General features: G+C 49.6%; 1 protein-coding gene across 1 annotated transcript; it reads right to left on the reverse strand.

The window, feature by feature from the left end:
* Positions 1-287: 287 nt before the first annotated feature.
* On the reverse strand, positions 288-17,072 carry Lman1l (lectin, mannose binding 1 like). The gene is made up of 13 exons (XM_057766837.1): positions 16,898-17,072; positions 12,169-12,323; positions 11,963-12,070; positions 11,803-11,861; positions 10,232-10,331; positions 6,573-6,693; positions 5,516-5,571; positions 4,796-4,928; positions 4,161-4,312; positions 3,097-3,164; positions 2,223-2,346; positions 1,293-1,420; positions 288-417 (listed from the first exon to the last, which is right to left on the reverse strand). The coding sequence occupies exons 1-13, from the start codon at positions 17,070-17,072 to the stop codon at positions 288-290; spliced, it is 1,509 nt and encodes a 502-aa protein (XP_057622820.1).
* Between the last annotated feature and the right edge of the window lie 334 nt (positions 17,073-17,406).

The following is a 17,406-nucleotide window of genomic DNA, read 5'->3' on the forward strand; positions in this document are numbered from 1 at the left end:
ACAGCTGTCTCCCTTTGTATCAGCAGCCCAGAGGAAAAGGCTGTGGGGGTATCTGACCCTTGGCCTTCTTGCCCTCTTGAACCCTATTCCTGCTACCCAGAGAAGATGGAAAGCTACCAGAGATTATGTGAGTCTGGAAGGTAAATGAGAGGATCAGCACAGCGTGAGGAACATCACCTTTAATATGATGAACTTGCCAAAAGCCAAGATGTGGGCACTCAGGAAGGATACCGGCCAAATCCTCCATCCTCCATTTGTCTCCTCATAAGACATGGCTTTGAGTTGGATCAAGCATGCATACTGGAGGGGACAGGCTGTCTCCTCAGAGCCCCCAGGGTCCTAGGGATGGGCAACACAGGCTCTAGAGGAAGGCTTCCTGTGGACAGGTACTCCTGGAGCCTCTTGTCCAGCTCCTGCCTGCTGCCAGAGAGAAAAGGTTACTTGAGTCTCCGTTCTGAAACCAAGACTCACACCTGCCTCTCAATACACAGTGTACCACGGCCTCCCATATTCTATGACCTTCTATGGCTCCCTTGACATGCCACAGACATTCACATTTTACCCTGGCATTTGAAGTCTTTCTGGGGTGGCTTAGTGCCAAAGCTGCACTCCTGTGCACACATTTTCTTCTTTCTTTTTTAGAGAAGATCTCACTATGTAGCCCAGGCTCATCCAGACTTCGTCATCCTCTGCCCCAGCCTTCCAAGTGCTGAGATTAAAGGCATTCATTTCTAATCCAGAACACCTAGGTTCTTTGCCCAGTTTTGTAAATTGACCCTGCACTTTACTTCAACAGTATTTAATTGCTGCCTTTTTTCTTTCCCCTAAGGATGTTTTTTTTCATGCCTCCATGCTTTTTCTGATGCTATTCCCTCTGCATCAATGTCTTTACCTATTTTGCCAAGCTGGAAAACTCTTAGTCACTTTGATGACCCAAATCAAATATCCTTTACAGGTCAATTCCCTGATCCCCATAAACCCCCACCCCCACCCCCAAGATGATTCTGTTGCTTTTTCCCAGCACTCCAAGCTTCCCAGCCATCACAGCACTGCTGGCTGTCAGGTAATTTTCAGATGCTCACGCTAGAGTGAGCTCTGTGGGGCAGGATCAGATGGAACTGGGGCTTGAGCGGGTGTCTGTGCTTGATAAGTGGGGTGTTGCTGCTCCCAGCCTTCTGGTGAACTGGGTAGCTCCCGTCTGAGCTTTGGGGTCCCCTACATCAAGTTCACTGGTTGTAGACCAGAACCAAGATATGAATGTGTTATGGGAAGTCCTGCCTGTGGGAACTCACCTGAAGTTCATGTAGCAGAAGAAGCCTACGGTCTGGATGAGAAGGAAGAACAGGAAGATGCTGGTCCCAAGACATGCAGAAGTTCCTGAGAGCCAGCCAGATGGGCGGGGAGCCTTGGCTGTCCTTCTCTGAAAGGGGAAAGTATGAGGCCCCTGCCTCAGCTTCTAACCCAGGAGAGGGGAGGGGGACTGAATCCATGCCTTGCATGGTCCCTATTTATCTCCCTCAAGCTTGGGCTATCTGGGGCTGTCATCTAGAGAACAAGGAAAAAAGACAAGTGTCCAAAACTGCTCCCTTCTCCACTCATGCATGGTTCCATCTGTGGGAATGGCTTAGAAGAGACAGGCTCTGGAATCATCAACAGACCAAAGGTCTAAGAGATAAGAAAAGGAGAGGCAGATGGGGACACGAGGGCAAGGGAAAGAACAAGGAAGGACAGAGGCTCAGGGGAAGTCAGTACCACTGTTGAACCTGAGTGGTCCCTAGCAAGGTCTACCCCACTTCCCCTCTGGTCATCTAGGGCATTTAGATAGTTCTGAGTTTGTGGGCCTTCCTCTTGAGGAAAAGGGTGCAAAGACAGCCGGGTGGTGGTGGTGCACTCCTATAATCTCAGCATGTGGGAGGCAGAGACAAGTAGATCTCTGTGAGTTTGAGACCAGCCTGGTCTACAGAGCAAGTTCCAGGACTACACAGAGAAATCCTGTCTTGAAAAACAAGAGAGAGAGAGAGAGAGAGAGAGAGAGAGAGAGAGAGAGAATATGAAATTTGTGTTCTTGTGTTCTTTCATGTCCATGTGCAGGCACATATAGATACATAGATGTGCCTGTTGGGGTACTGGACAAATCCTCCAAAGCTGTAGAAGTGTTAGGAAAATGGTGGCAGAGACCAGACCCCAAGGATGAGCGCCTTGTACGATCCACTACTTCTTACCACCAGATTCCGGAGGTCCTTCTGCAGGAGGCTGAGGATCTGGTCCAGCTCAAAAAAGTGATGCTTAGTACCCACAGGCAGATAGAAGACCTGGGCTCCTGAAGCCATTCGGGCAGCTGCTTTCCTGGTGGTGTGGTGGGGGCATGGAAATCAAGAAAGATGATCCATTATCCGTTTTGGTTATACCCAAATTACCTAATCTCTTCCCATAATCCCCCAAGCCAGCACATGGTAAAGAATAGATATCATTGATAGAGTCTTATCCTTGGGGCCATTTTTTTTTTACTCTAAAAAAACACTCCTTAGAACCTGAGACAATTTTAGCATATACAAAGAATTCTCCAAAAGTGTCTGTCTATGGACCAGGCTCCCTGGGCTCTGCTTTTCATCTCTAGTCCAGGGGAATTAGCTCTTCTCAGGCTCTTGCCCTCTGTCACCCCCAGGCATCTAGAAGGAGGGTATACAGCCACAGGATCCATAATGTTCAAGGGATCTTCCCACCTCCGGAGCTCTAAGGGGAGCTCTGTATGCAAGGGTGAGCCAGAGTGAGATTCTGGGAGACTGGAGGCAAAATAACCTCACACCATTTCCTCTAAAGGGCCTCATCTTGGCTGGGCTTCCTCCAAGAACCTCCATCAAAATGTATGCCCTCGGGGACTGAGGAGATAGTTCAGTGGGTAGGAGTGCTTGCTTTGCAAGTACAAGGACCTGAGTCCACATTCCCAGCACACAGGTAAAAAAGCCATATATGGCTACATCCCCAGCATGGGGCCGGGCGGGGTGGGTGGGCAGGAATCTGACAGAGGCAGGATGACAGAGGAGCCTTGTTTCCCCTCTCAGTCTCCATCCTCACTCTACCCCTTACCCCGCTTACCTCATCTCCTGCAGGGCCTGGAGCAGAGTCTGCTGTCCATAGAGCAGGGTGCTGACCTTGGCAGTGTTCTACAGGAGAGCCAGCTCTTATCTAGTGTCCAGAGTAGAGTGCCCCTCTCCTCAGGGTCCATCTTCCCCAGGGATATTTTACTCCTCTTCAAGAAGCCTTACTAAATAGCCATGGTTCTCTCCCTTTTGGGACACACTGAATCTCCCATAGATGTTATCCATCTGGGCTTCTGGGACCCTTGTTCTATACCAAAGGTGTGATGTTTCTCCCAAAAGGGAGCTCTAGGCTTTCCACAATTTCTTCTCCCTTTTTAAAAGGATCTCTCTGTGTCTTTCTCCTAGGCTGTGATCCAAAATGAGGGTCAGCACTGGTTAGAATCCAGTAATGGGCCCAAGTATGGCAAAGTGACCTGGAGACATAGCTGACCCTTTGGAGGGTGAGCAGAATCATGCCAGTGGGGTCTAGGGCATGAAGGCAGGACCAGAAATACTTGGAGTGTGGGCCTTTCCCCTCTGTGTCACTCCAACAGCCTAGCCTAGATTTCTCTGGACTGAGGAAAAAAATATTAAAGCCCTGGGCTGGGAGAGCCCAGCAAACCCTGTGTGAGCAGCCGGCTCCCTCTGCCCACTAGCTTGCACTTTGGCTGGGTTTACCTTTCACTCCCCAAGTCAGAGCATGTCCAGGGAATGACACAGGGGTGGGGGGGATAGGGAGAGAGGAGCCAGAGTGGTAGCAGAGATGAAATGAGGATTCTGGTGCAGCAGAGCATTTAAGCAAGTCTTATGCAAATACACGTGGGGCTATACACCAATCAGTGTCTAGTCTATTTCTGCCATTTGTCTGTAGACTGGATTCCAAATACCTGGCATCTCTTCTCTGCAGCCCAGGCCTGTGGCTCCAGGACAATTGCTATGTGCTAATGTCCTCTTACATACCGCTCTGTTGCATCCTGTGACCTGCTCTCCTCTCTCTCCAAGTTTTGACAAGGCTAGCTCTAGACTGCCACTATTCTTACAAGCTGTGGGTGGAAACTAGGGTGCTCCAGGGTCACTCACCCAGCCTCCCTCAGGCCTGATTTGGACTGTAGACCCCAGATGCTGTTTCCACTTCCTCTCAGCCTGGTCCAACTGCCTGGAGAGAGCCTGGAGGGCCTGCAGGATCTGGCTTTGTCTGCCCAGTATATCCTCCAGATCAAAGAATCTTTCCCCTGGGGATAGGGGCAAAGCCAAACTGGAAAGGTCGCTGGGGTGGGACAGCAGATCCTGCTTTGGAGTGGCACATGAGAAGGTGTAGATTCTGCTTCAAGACCCTCCCCTGGAAAATGGGTCTGGGGGTCGGCAAGCAGGGTAAGCAATAGGAAAGTGCTTGCCAGGAAAACCTGACAATGTAAGTCTGATTCCCAGATCCCCAGAACCCATGTAGAGGTGGAAGGAGAAAATAGATTCCACAAAGTTGTCCTCTGACTGTCACACACATGCTTTGGTACACACACACACACACACACACACACACGCTGGAAAAGAAAATGTGTCTTGGGGGCGGGTCTCATAGGGATAGTCAGAATGCCCAGGTTCTGCCTAAATACAGCTTCCTTGGGCCTCCACTTCTCCACTGGTTAATGGACTTCGGGTTCTGTGTCCTGTGGTCTCCAATGTGCTACAGCCCCACCTGCCTGCTCCTGGGTCCTTACCTTCTTCCTGGACTTCAGAGTCCAGTGGTCGAATGCTGTCCTTGCTGGTGCCCAGGGCCAGCCTTGCCTGCAGCCCTTCCAATTTCCTAGCCAGGCGGAACTGCTCCTTCACCATGAATGTCTGGGGGGCCACCTAGAAGAGAAAGACAAAAGGTCAAACCCAAATGTGTGGAAGTCCTGTGGGGGACAGCCTTCCCTCAGGGCCCCTGGGAGCCCAGCAGCCATATGAACCCCATATCTAACACAGCTTCACTTCTTTCTCTGCTCACTGTGAGCTCAGGCCTTTGGACATTTTAAGCCTTTAGGTATGGTGCTCATTTAGGCTCATCTCTTTCAGGCATCCTTTTCTCCCCTCTTTGCTGGCCCAGCCCCCTCTTTAGGGTTCCTTCTCTTCCCTCTCCCAACCCCCACCCTGGGCTTCTTTTGGTTTTATTTTGATGTTTTTGAGACAAGATCCTAACTGTGCAGCCCTAACCTAGTACTCACAGAAATCCACCCCCCTTTCTGCCTCCTGAGTGTTGGAATTAAAGGTGAATGCTACCTAAGAGTCCTAAAGGACAAACCCTGGCCCCTATACTACCCAGCCCAAGGCCTGACTTCATCAGGGCTCAGAGATGAGAACTAGAACATCAGGTCTAAGGATGTCCTGTTGTGAGTGGAGGCGTCTGAGAGAGCTGCGTCTCTGAGCTACCTCTTCCAGGCAGAAAGGACTGGCATTACCTCTGGACCTGGTTCCCTCAAACTGAAGGTCAGGAAGGACAGGACATCATGGTCATCTGGAAGAGGGGCAGATGAAAGGGAGATAAGGAACTTTTCACCCAGCAACCTATCCATCCAGACTCTAGTATTTACTGGGAAAATGAGAGGCTTGCATGACTCTGGACAACTCTGACCTTTGTCTTACGGGGAAGGTATGAAGGTCAAATAGACAAGCATGTGGCATGTGTGGGTTGAACTACACAGCCAGAGAGAGGCAGCCCAACAGACATGCGGCAGCCCACAGGACACCTAAGGCTACTGCTACTGCAATAGCTGCCATAGCAAGCTCACAACCATGTCCCTCTTCTCTCCTTAGAAACCTTCTATGGCTCCTCGGTACCCAGGTCTCAAGACTTAAGTCCTGGCATTCACAGGCTCCAGTACTCTGGTTCAGCCTGCTTTTCAGTTGCAGGACTCTCCATGGCTCTCCACTGCAAGACACCCTGCTGTTGCGGTTCCCTACTATAGCTTGTGCTGTCCCCCCTCTCACCATCCGCAGTATCCAGGAACATGACTTTATGGATATAGATACGAGAATATAAAATTCCTCATGTGTTATATCATTTGAGAGGTTCTTTCTTTCTTTCTTTCTTTCTTTCTTTCTTTCTTTCTTTCTTTCTTTTTTCGTGTGTGTGTGTGTGTGTGTGTGTGTCAGGGTCTCATGAGGCCCAGGTTGACCTCTGAATCTGCTATGTAGCAGAGGGTAACTTTGAACTCCTGACTCCCTCACCTCTCCCTCCCTAGTGATGTGATTCACAGGCGTGCACCACCACACCTGGGATCCCGAATGCCGCTGGAGTACTCACCAACAGAGCTACAGTCTCGGTCTCCCCTCTGAGACTCTCAAGAGCTCTTCAAGGCCAATGTGACCTCCTGATGGAGAAGTCAGAGAGGGGTGTGACCAGACCACTTGATGAGGAAGTAGTTGACACCATACAAAGGTGTTTTAGAAGCTGCAATAAGGTTTTGTCATCATCAAACACAGCCCTCAGTTCTTACCATCTGGTAGGGTCCTCACCTGCTAAGGTGCTGGTGGCTGCCGAGACCCCAAAGAAGCCTCCAGGGCCCAAGAGCAGGGACTCCACATTGACACAGAGCTCTTCAGGGTTGTTGGGAGTAAGGCCTCCACTCAAGGACACCTGAGGGGGATCGACAGAGTGAGCTCCTGCCTCTGCCTGGTCCCAGGATAAGGCACTGACCCCTACTCAGCCTCACTGGCTTCAGATCTGAGGTAAGATAGAAACTACACACCTTGGGACCAGAATGACATGAAAATGATATGGGTGCCTTGTATATTTCACGTGAGCCTTGTATGTCCTGGGTGTCTTAAGATTCTTTGTATGAAACTCAAGTCCACATGGATCAAAAGCCTCAACATAAATGCAGAGAAGGTGTGGAACAAGCTTGAACTCATTGGCACAGATTCCTGAACAGACCACCAATAAATAGCACAGGCTCTAAGATAGACAGTTAGTAAACGGAACCTCATGAAACCGAAAAGCTTCGTGAGGACAAGGGCACCATTGACAGAACAAAAGAGCAGCCTACAGAGTGGGAAAAGCTCTTCGCCAACCCCACATCTGACAGAGTATATACAGAACTCAGGAAACTAGACATAAAAAAAAATCATCCAATCGAAAAATGGGGGTACAGATTTAAACAGATAGTTCTCAAGGGAAAGGAATCTCAAATGGCTGAGAAATACTTAAGAAATGTTCAACACATTTAAGCCATCAGGGAAATGCGAGTCAAAACAACTGTGAGATTTCATCTTACACCTGTCAGAATGGCTAAGATCAAAAACATGAGCCATGGCTCATGCTGTCAAGGATGTGGAACAAGGGGAAGACGCCTCCGTTGCTGGTGGGATAGCAAACTTGTTGAGCCACTTTGGAAATCAATACGGCAGTTTCTCGGAAAATTGGAAATCAATCTACCTCAAGACCCAGCTATACTACTCCTGGGCATATACCCAAAGGATGCTCCATCACACCACAAGGACATTTGCTCCACTATGTTTATAGCAGCTTATTTATAATAATCAGAAACTGGAAACAACCTAGATGCCCCTCAGCCAGAGAATGGATAAAGAAAATGTGGTACATTAATACAATGGAGTACTACTCAGCTGTAAAAAGCAATGACATCATAAAATTTTCAGGAAAATGGATAGAACTAGAAAAAAATCACCCTGAGTGAGGTAACCCAGACCCAAAAAGCCAAACATGGTATGTACTCACTCATAAATGGATATGATCTGTAAAGTAGAGGATAACTATGCTTCAGTCCACAGACCCAGAGAAGCTAGGTAACAAGGTGAGCTCAAGGGGTGAGTGTAAAAATCTCCCTGGGAAGGGAAAATAGAATAGACATCGAGGGTGGAGGGAGGCAGGGGTGGAAAGGAACAGGAGGGATCAGGTTGAGGGGAGCATGGAGGGAAAGAGTACTTGGAGAGATAACTGGAATTGGGGGGCATGTTGGGGATGAGCTAGAGACCTAGCTCCCAGGAATCGATGAAGGTGACCCTAGTGAAGACTCCTAGCTATGGGGGACACAGAGCCTGAACCAGGCAAGACCTCCAGTGGAGGAACGGGGACACCAGTCCGGCCACAAAACCTTTGACCTACAATTTGTCCGCCTGCAAGATGTGCTGGGGTAAAGGTGGCACAGAAACTGTGGGAGTGGTCAACTAATGACTGGTCCAGCTCGAGAGCCATGCCATGAGAGGGAGCCACCCCTGATACTGTCTGGAGGGCTAGGACCAAGAGGCTGGACAGCCCAGAGACCTAGGATAGAACCAAACAAGGCTGAAGGGAAAAACAGCCAATGAAATGATTCCTAATATTATACTGCTATACTCATAGGCTGGTGCCTAGCCCAATTGCCATCAGAGAGGCTTCATCCAGCAACTGATGGAAACAGATACAGAGACCCACAGCGAACATTAGATGGACCTTGGAGAATCCTGTTGAAGAGGGGAAGGAAGGATTGTAGGAGCCAGGGGCTCAAGGACACCACAAGAAAACCCACAAAATCAACTAACCTGGACTCAGAGGGGCTCACAGAGACTGAACTGACAATCAGAGAGCTTGTGTGGGACTGGCCGAGGTGTGTGTATGCACAGTCGTGTAGCTTGGTCTTCTTGTGGGACTCTTAACAGTGGGAGCAGGGGCTGTCTCTGACTCTTTTTTTTTTATTGATTTTTTTTTTTTGAGTTCTACATTTTCTCTGCTCTCCTTCTGCTTCTCCCCTCCCCTTCAACTTTCTCCCAAGGTCCCCATGCTCCCAATTTACTCGGGAAATCTTGTCTTTTTCTTCTTCTCTGTCTCTGACTTTTTTTTTTTTTTGCCAGTTTTGGCACTCTTTTCTTCATACTGGGTTGCCTCATCCAGTCTTTAATATGAGGTGTAGTGCTTAGTCTTACTGCAGCTTGGTATGCCATGTTTGGTTGGTAGATATCCATAGGAGGCCTGCCCTTTTCTGACTAGAAACAGAGGAAGAGGGGACTGGAAAGATGGCTCAGAGGTTAAGAGTACTGGCTGCTCTTCTAGAGGAAACTGGAAAATTTGAAATTTACGCCCTGGCAGTGTTGAAGCACGCATGGGCAGCCCGTATATGGTGGTTCTGTTGAACTTGTCCATGTTGGGTGTCATGGTCTAAGTTGATGAGGATGACTGACCAGGTCTCTTCCTCAAGAGGGCACCAGATCTCATTACAGATGGTTGTGAACCACCATGTAGTTGCTGGGAAGTGAACTCAGGACCTTTGGAAAAGCAGGCAGTGCTCTTAACCACTGAGTCATTTCTCCAGCCCAGACTCTTCTAGAAGTCCTGAATTCAATTTCCAGCAGCCGTATGGTGGGTCACAACCATCTACAATAAGATCTGATGCCCTCTTCTGGCCTGCAGGCACACATGTAGGCAGACCAGATCACCATAATAAATAAATTTTGTTTGTTTGTTTTTCAAGACAGGGTTTCTCTGTGTATCTCTGGCTGTCCTAGAACTCACAGAGATTTGCCTGCTTCTGCCTCCCTGACTGCTAGGATTAAAGGTGTGTGGCACCATTGCCTGGCTCAAATAAATAAATCTTCTTTTTTTTTTTTTTTTTTTTTGGTTTTTTTGAGACAGGGTTTCTCTGTGGTTTTGGAGCCTGTCCTGGAACTAGCTCTTGTAGACCAGGCTGGTCTCGAACTCACAGAGATCCGCCTGCCTCTGCCTCCCAAGTGCTGGGATTAAAGGCGTGCGCCACCACCGCCCAGCCAAATAAATAAATCTTAAAAAAAAAAAAAAAAGAAACGAAGAAGAATGGATGGGGGAGGGGGAGGAGGGGAGAGGAAGGAGGGAAAACTGCGATCCAATGTAGAAAAAGAAAAAAGACAAAGAAAAGAAACAAAATGCCCCCACCCCCCAAAAAATGTATTATCATTTTAAAAAATCCTTTGTATGAGTGGAAGAACACATGTGAGTGTTGGTCTGAGTGTACCAGAGCCATGTATGTAAGCATAGGTGTGAGTACTGGTCTGAGTGTACCAGAGCCATGTATGTAAGCATAGGTGTGAAGACACGTGTGTGTGACATGGGTCACAGGCATGAAGCTGTTGAAACGTTAGGCACCCCCAAACCACATCCCTACCTCTCACTGGAGGCTCCCACAGAAACAGCAGGGGTGACTCACTTGCAGCCTCTGCCTCCAGTAGGTGATCCGAGCTCGGAAGGGATATGGCCAGTTCCTGAAGTTCCGCTGACAGGAGCCCAGCTCGCGGACAGTTCCATCCCTACAGACACTTGGAATGCAGCCAGCCCCTACAGAACCCACGGACAGGCCTGGCCAACGGGGGACATCCTGGGAGCAACTCTGTTCAAGCCTGAATTAACTGTCACTGTCCCCATTAGGTGACCTGGCCTGGAACAAGTTCCTGTTGTCTAGCTTGAGGCTCCCTTGCTATAGTTTGCTTCCTTGGCCAGAGAAGAAGGAAGAAGAAAGAAAACGTTGTGTGGCAATGTTGGCTGGAACCCGAGAGTTCTCAGGAGCCAAGGGCATCTGCAAAGGGACAGAGGCCCAGGCTAACCGTGGGATTTCCAATTTCTATCCCCCAGCTCACCTCTCAAGCCCACTGCCCCTCTCCCATTCTACTTTCCTTAAGCTTCAAGGCCTGTCCCTTTCCTTTCTTTGTGGGGGTGGGGGGTCCGAGACAAGATTTCTCTGTAGCTTTGGAGCCTGTCCTAGAACTAGCTCTTGTAGACCATGCCGACCTCAAACTCACAGAGATCCCCTTGCCTCTGCCTCCTGAGTGCTGGGATTAAAGGCGTGTGCCACCACTGCCCTGTGGCTCAGACTGTTCAGAGGCAGACAGGAGACCTGTCCTAAAGGCCAAGGAAAATATGGCTAGTTTACCTTTCCCTCAGAAAGGCTCAGCAGGCCCAGGGAATTAGGAGCAGAGAGTTGGGCCGGAGTTTCTCTGGTTCATGGGGACTGACGCTATCACATTCAGCCGAGTGTTGGGTAGCAGAGAGCAGGGAGAAGCCAGATTCAAGGTAGCAACTGCCTGCTGTATAACCTTGGGCAAGTTCACTCCCCTTCCCAGAGCCCAGTTCTGTTGTCTTTAAAATGAGGATAATAATTGCAACTACCTCATAACAGTGTTATGAGTATTCACAAGACAATGTCAAATGTCTGGGCACTGCGCCTGGTATACAGTAAGCCCAAATCCATAAATGTCAGCAATTATCCTAATTGTGATGGGCTAAGGGATGTTTGCTGAGACACACTGACAAACCAGTCCAGCCACTTAGGGCAGCCAGCGGGGGGAAGGACGGGAGGCCACCTCAGCTGGGAGTTAAGACAACAGTGCAGCTAGTGCCTAGATCTTCCCTGGCAACTTCTGTGAAACCATTCAGGGCAATCAGCCTTTCTGGGCCTACATGTCCTCACCTACCAAGCCATTCTTAATAAGGACGTCTGGAGTGAGAACCTCATGGTAGTTTGGGCCTTGATGGCTTTACCTGGGGCTGGTAAGCTGACAACTGGAGAAAGATGGAGCCATCAGCCAGAAGAGCAAGCACACTGTGGCCCTGGCTCCTGATGTGCAGCTCAGACAAGTGGGAAAGGGTCCCAGGAGGCAGCAGGGCTCATAATGAGAGGTCAGCTAAGGTGGCAGGTCTAGGAGGGGTGGGCTCTTTAGGCGAGGAAGTACAGGTGATTGCTAAGTCCAGGGAAGGGGGAGGTCAGTTCTCTCAGACCCTTACCCAAACTGCTCCTGGAGGCCATGCCCATCACTGGCCAGCACTCGAATGGCAGGGCTGTTCTGCATGGGAGGTGACAATCAGCCTGAGCCTCAGGCATAGTCAGGAGATTGAGGGTCAGAGTTAAAACAGGCGGGAGAATGGGCAGGAGATGACAACCCACCTGGATATTGTTGGTGGAGGAATCAAAGAAGATTTTGATGCCATCCCATGAGACCAACCCCTCTGGGACAGAGCTGACTTGACCCTTGTCCCAGATGTACCACAAGGCCTGCAAGTTCCAGGCCCACAGGTCAGAAACTCTGAAGGACACTGGTACCTGGGATTTAGCACCCGCCTCCCCAACAGATATGAGTAAGGACCACTCACCATACCCAGAGCTCCCCGGAGCCCCGGTCCAGTCACCCTTATCTGCATCTCCACTTCCCAGTCAGGGAAGGAGACAGAGATCTTGCTCCACACAGCACCACTACGGTTCTTCATAGACGGAGCCAGCCGCACTTCCTCTAGGCCTGGGATGGCATCTGTGGAGCAGGGCAGTTGGGGACCACAAGACCCTCTTCTCCCACCTGTCTCATTGGTGAAAGCTGAGCCCTGGGTATCGAAAGACCTTGTCATTTGATACGGGGCTGGCTGGTGAGGTGCAAGAGTCCATTGGGGAAATTGGACCGGCATCCAGCTGGTAAGTCAGCAAGAGCCAGTCCTTTCCTGTGCTCCACTTCAGCCTCACTGAAAGTCTGTGCTGTCTATTTTTTTTTTTTTTTTTTTTTTTTTTTGGTTTTTCGAGACAGGGTTTCTCTGTGGTTTTGGAGCCTGTCCTGGAACTAGCTCTTGTAGACCAGGCTGGTCTCGAACTCACAGACATCCGCCTGCCTCTGCCTCCCAAGTGCTGGGATTAAAGGCGTGCGCCACCACCGCCCGGCTGTGCTGTCTATTTTTATACGATTTCATTTTATGGGGCTGGGGATGGAGCCCAGTTGGTAGAGTTCTTGCCTAGTAAACACAAAGCTCTGAGTTCCATCCCCAGTGTCCCCCGAAAATTGAGTGTGGTAGCACACACCTGTAATCCCAGCACATAAGAGGGAGGTGGAGGCAAGAGGATCAATAATTCAAGGTCATCCTTGGCTATGTAATGAGTCTGAGGCCAGCTTTGCCTACATTATTGTTGTGGAATATTAGTTGAAGATGTGTTACATTCGTTTATGCTGCGAAACATTTGTTTAATGATGCAATGACGTGTTGCATTCTTTTATGGTGTATTTGTTTAACTCTGTGAAGCTGTGTTACTTTGCCTGTCTAAAACACCTGATTGGTCTAATAAAGAGCTGAATAGCCAATAGCTAGGCAGGAGAGAGAAATAGACAAGGCTGTCAGGCAAGGAGAATAAATAGGAGAAGAAAGAAGAGGGAGGAACAAGAAAAGGAGAAGGGGAGGAGAATGCAAGGGGCCAGACACCTCGCCACACAACCAGCCACGGAGTAAGAAGGAAAGAGAGGTATATAAAATGGAGAAAGGTAAAACCCCAGAGGCAAAAGGTAGGCGGGATAATTTAAGAAGAGTTGGCTAGAAACAGGCCAAGCAAGGGTCAGGCATTCATAAGTAAGAGTAAGTCTCTGCGTATTTATTTGGGAGCTGGGTGGTGGGCAAAGAGTTAAAAAAAAAAAAAACTACATATCAGACTCTGTCTGGGGCTCGGGGGATGGCTCAGTGGGTGATGCGCTTGCTTGCTGTGTAAGAATGAGGATCTGAGTTTTGATGCCCAACAACCATGAAAAAGCTGGGCTTAAGTTGGGTGATGGTGGCACACACCTTTGATCCCAGCACTCAGGAAGCAGAAGCAGGAGGATCTCTGTGAGTTTGAGGCTAGCCTGGTCTACAGAGTGAGTTTTAGGACTGCTAGGGCTACACAGAGAAACCCTGTCTCAAAAAACTAGCAACAACAAAGATGAAGACCAAGTGAGAAATATATCCTAATGTCAACTCTGGCCTTCGAGTGTGCAGGTATGGATTAATGCATGTGTGTGTGCACACTCGAACACACACATCATCATCACCATCACCATCATCACCATAGATTCTGTCTCCAAAAAAGAAGATACCATTTTACAGAAGTTTAAACACATCTCTTTCCGCTAAGGCTCCAGTCCTGAGACAACAGCTATGGGAGGGTAAGGAGTACTAGTTGGGAAGATCCTAGGGGTGGCTAGATTAGGGGAGGGGACCAAGGGTGGCCCAAGAAGAGGAAGGCTGATGGCAGAGGGACTGAGACAGGCTCTGCCAGCAGGGTGGTGAGGAAAGAGCATGAGGATCATCCTGGCACTGATGGGCAGGTCAGAAGGAGCTCCCTGGGATGGGGGGAAGAGAGTGCAGCTGAGGCAGACATGGCTGAAACTAGAGGGAGGGAGTCAGAGGCTCCACTCTAGCCGGCTCTCCACCCTCTGGTCTGCCAACCTGGAACCTGGTCCAAGGCCTAGACCCTGGCAAGACTTTCCGGGGTTTGCTAATCCAGCCTGTTTGCTCTGCAAAGGTCAAAGGCGGGTGGGGAAGCACAGAAGTTTCAGAGTCTCTGGAAGCCACCACTTCTTGAAGTGAGCTGTTGTTTGTTTTTATAAAATAGCCCAGGCTGGCCTAGAACTCTCTGGATAGAGATGACTCCAAATTCCTGATCCTCCTGCCTCCATCTCCACAGAGTGCTGGGATAACAGGTTGCCGTTCTACCTGGTTTTGTGTGGGACTCAGATTCCAACCCAGGGCCTTGAACATGCAAACAATCACTCTGAGCTGAGCTGGCCCAACACTGAGCAGCACTGCTTGCCCAGTGCTTTTTTTCCCCTCATACTTTAAATCATTAATGTGTCCAGGTGGTGGTAGTGCACGCCTTTAATTCCAGTCCTTGGGAGGCAGAGGCAGGTGGATCTCAATGAGTTTGAGGCCAACTTGGTCTACAGAGCAAGTTCGAGGGCAGCCAAGACTGCTACACAGAAGAAACCCTGTCTCAAAAAGAAAAATGTGTGTGTGTGTGTGTGTGTGTGTGTGTGTGTGTAAACACACATGCAGGCACATACATAAAGGTCAGAGGACAACTTTCAATAGTCTTCCAATAGCTGTTGTCTCCTTCCACTGTGGGGTTCTGGAAATCAAATGCAGGCTGTCAGGGTTTTACTAGCTAAGCCATCTCAACTCTTTTTATAACAAAGACAGGGTCTTGCCAAGCAGTCCTGGCTAGCCTCAAGTTCTTGATTCTCCTGCCTCAGCCTCCTGAATGCTGAGATTACAGGCCTATACCACCACACCCAGCCCTAGGAGATTTGCAGGAGGTAAGGCTTATCTGACTAAGCTTACATACTCATCTTTATGTGGAGTGTCTGGGACTTCACCCCAGACTGAGAACCTGACCTGACTCAGTTCTGGGTATCCAGGCTGGCATAGGGGAGCGTTGGGTGGGGCTCTCATGAAGGAGAGATGAATGAATCAACTATAATCACATCGCCTGGTGATCTTGGAGGATGTCCCTCTACTCCCCACATGTTCTGTGACACCTTAGACGTGGCAAGGCTCTGAGCAGAGAGCACTGGCTCTGCCACTGTCCCTAAGGCAGCACCTGACTGTGAAGGAGCCCATTCTCTGTTTACCCCCTGGGCTTCAGAGGAGGAGGAGGATCGAAGTTTCTGCCATCTTGGAGCTTCTTAGGATTCAGGCCATTGTTCAGAACTTGTATCTCAGATAGAAATACATAGCCAGCCTTCCTTTTCTTTTTGCTTTGTGAGCTAGGAGGATTTGAACAAAATTCATGGTTGGGCAAAACTCACAGTATATTTTGGAAATGAGTCATGTTCTTGGGCTCAGTTCAATGACCTACTCTGACCCTTAATTTAAGATCCTGCATATTGTATAGTTTTCAGGACATCATCACTGACCCTTTATGAACAAGATCAGACAAATTGTAGGTCTGGGTTTGGAAGACCCTGAGCACAGACCTGTGAGTTAAGATCCTCTCCTGTCTGCTTCCACCTCCACTCCACAGGAAAGGGCCCGGTGTTCACTGTAACAAAATAGTTGGACACACAGGGCCTCCCTTCCAGCAGGCCTCTAGCTCCTCAGGATGAGGATGGCAGAGTATAGTGATGTTTTATTTACGTTTTAATAAATAAAGCTTGCCTGAAAATCAGAGGGCAAAGCTAAGCCCACTAGAAGCTAGGCAATGGTGGCACACACCTTTAATCCCAGGATTTGGGAGACAGAGGTAGATGGATCTCTGTGAGTTCAAGGCCACCCTGAGCTACATAAGATTTGTGCAGAAACAGATCCAGGTGGTGGGGCCTACCACCTTTAATCTTAGTAGCAGGGAGTCATGTGCCTTTAATCCCAGCACTAGAGGGGATATAAGACGGGAGGAGACAGAGGCTCAGAGCTCAGTCTGCGATCGCCCAGCCTTGGCAGAGGTAAGACTTCTCTAGTGGCTTGGCTGTTTTGCTTTTCTGATCTTCAGGAAAGCTTTACTTAATGAAAACACAAATAAAATATCACTATAGCAGAAAGGAGACTTATCCCTGTTCAAGGCGCCTTGTTATTGTGCGTCAGGCATATTAGGTGTGTGCATGAGTGTGCGTGTGCACACCTGTGTGTTCACAGTCAGAAGGCAGAGGGAGAGGGGGCTGCAAGTAGGGGTCCTGGGGCAGAGGAGCGGCACAGGAGAAACTAAAGCTGGGAGGTGACGTGGGGTTGTGTTGCTCTCTGGCCACCAACCAGGTCCCTCTCCCCGAGTCTTGCATCTCTTCACCGTCCTCTTTAGCTGCCATCCTCTGTTGTCCTGCAAGCCCAATAGCTTCTGCCAGTGCCTCCATGTCACACACACACACACACACACACACACACACACACACACTCCCATGAACAAAGAAAGGATGTCTTGAAAGACAAAACAGCTGGGTATGGCAGAGCAGGAGACAGGTCGGAGAGGGGTCTTGGGCCAGGCACTGTCACCCCCGTGTTACCCCTTTCGCTATACAGCACCTTTCACCCCCACTGTCCATCTGGCTAGAGGCCCTCTGGCACTCTGACGGACCCTGGGCATGGCCAGTCCCCTTTTGTTCCTCACCTCCGTGGTGGCTCCAGAAGGGTATTCCAGTCCCCGGAACTGCCAGCCTTGGTCCCTTGAAGCTGAGCTTGTACTCAAACCTGCGTTGAGGAGGGTGGCTTCTTTCAGCACTGTACAAAGCCAGCAGTGGGAAAAGAAGGCAGAGGGAAGGTGATGGACCTCCGGTCCCCAGCATTGCAAAGGAGCTGATTTCTGGGCACCAGGATTATCCTGGCTATGAGATAATGATGGGATCCAGGATGCAGTCAGGCAGGGAGAAACCTGGGACCTTCCAGGATCTTGCTTTTTGACTCTGTGCACCTCACCCCCCAAAACACACATCCTGTTTCTCTTGTAGGTCTGATCTTAGGCCCCACCCTCCCTCACCTCCACCCTGCAGCCTTGACTGTCCCCTGGGCTCCTTGCCAATCTGAGCTTCGCCCCTGTTCTTTGGCTTACGCTGCCTTCCCATTTTCCCTCAGCTCCAGTAGCTGGTGACAGGATGGGGTGCTAAGGGATGCTCAGTGCCA

This window comes from Chionomys nivalis, chromosome 4 (assembly GCF_950005125.1).
Source record: "Chionomys nivalis chromosome 4, mChiNiv1.1, whole genome shotgun sequence".
NCBI lineage: Eukaryota > Metazoa > Chordata > Mammalia > Rodentia > Cricetidae > Chionomys > Chionomys nivalis.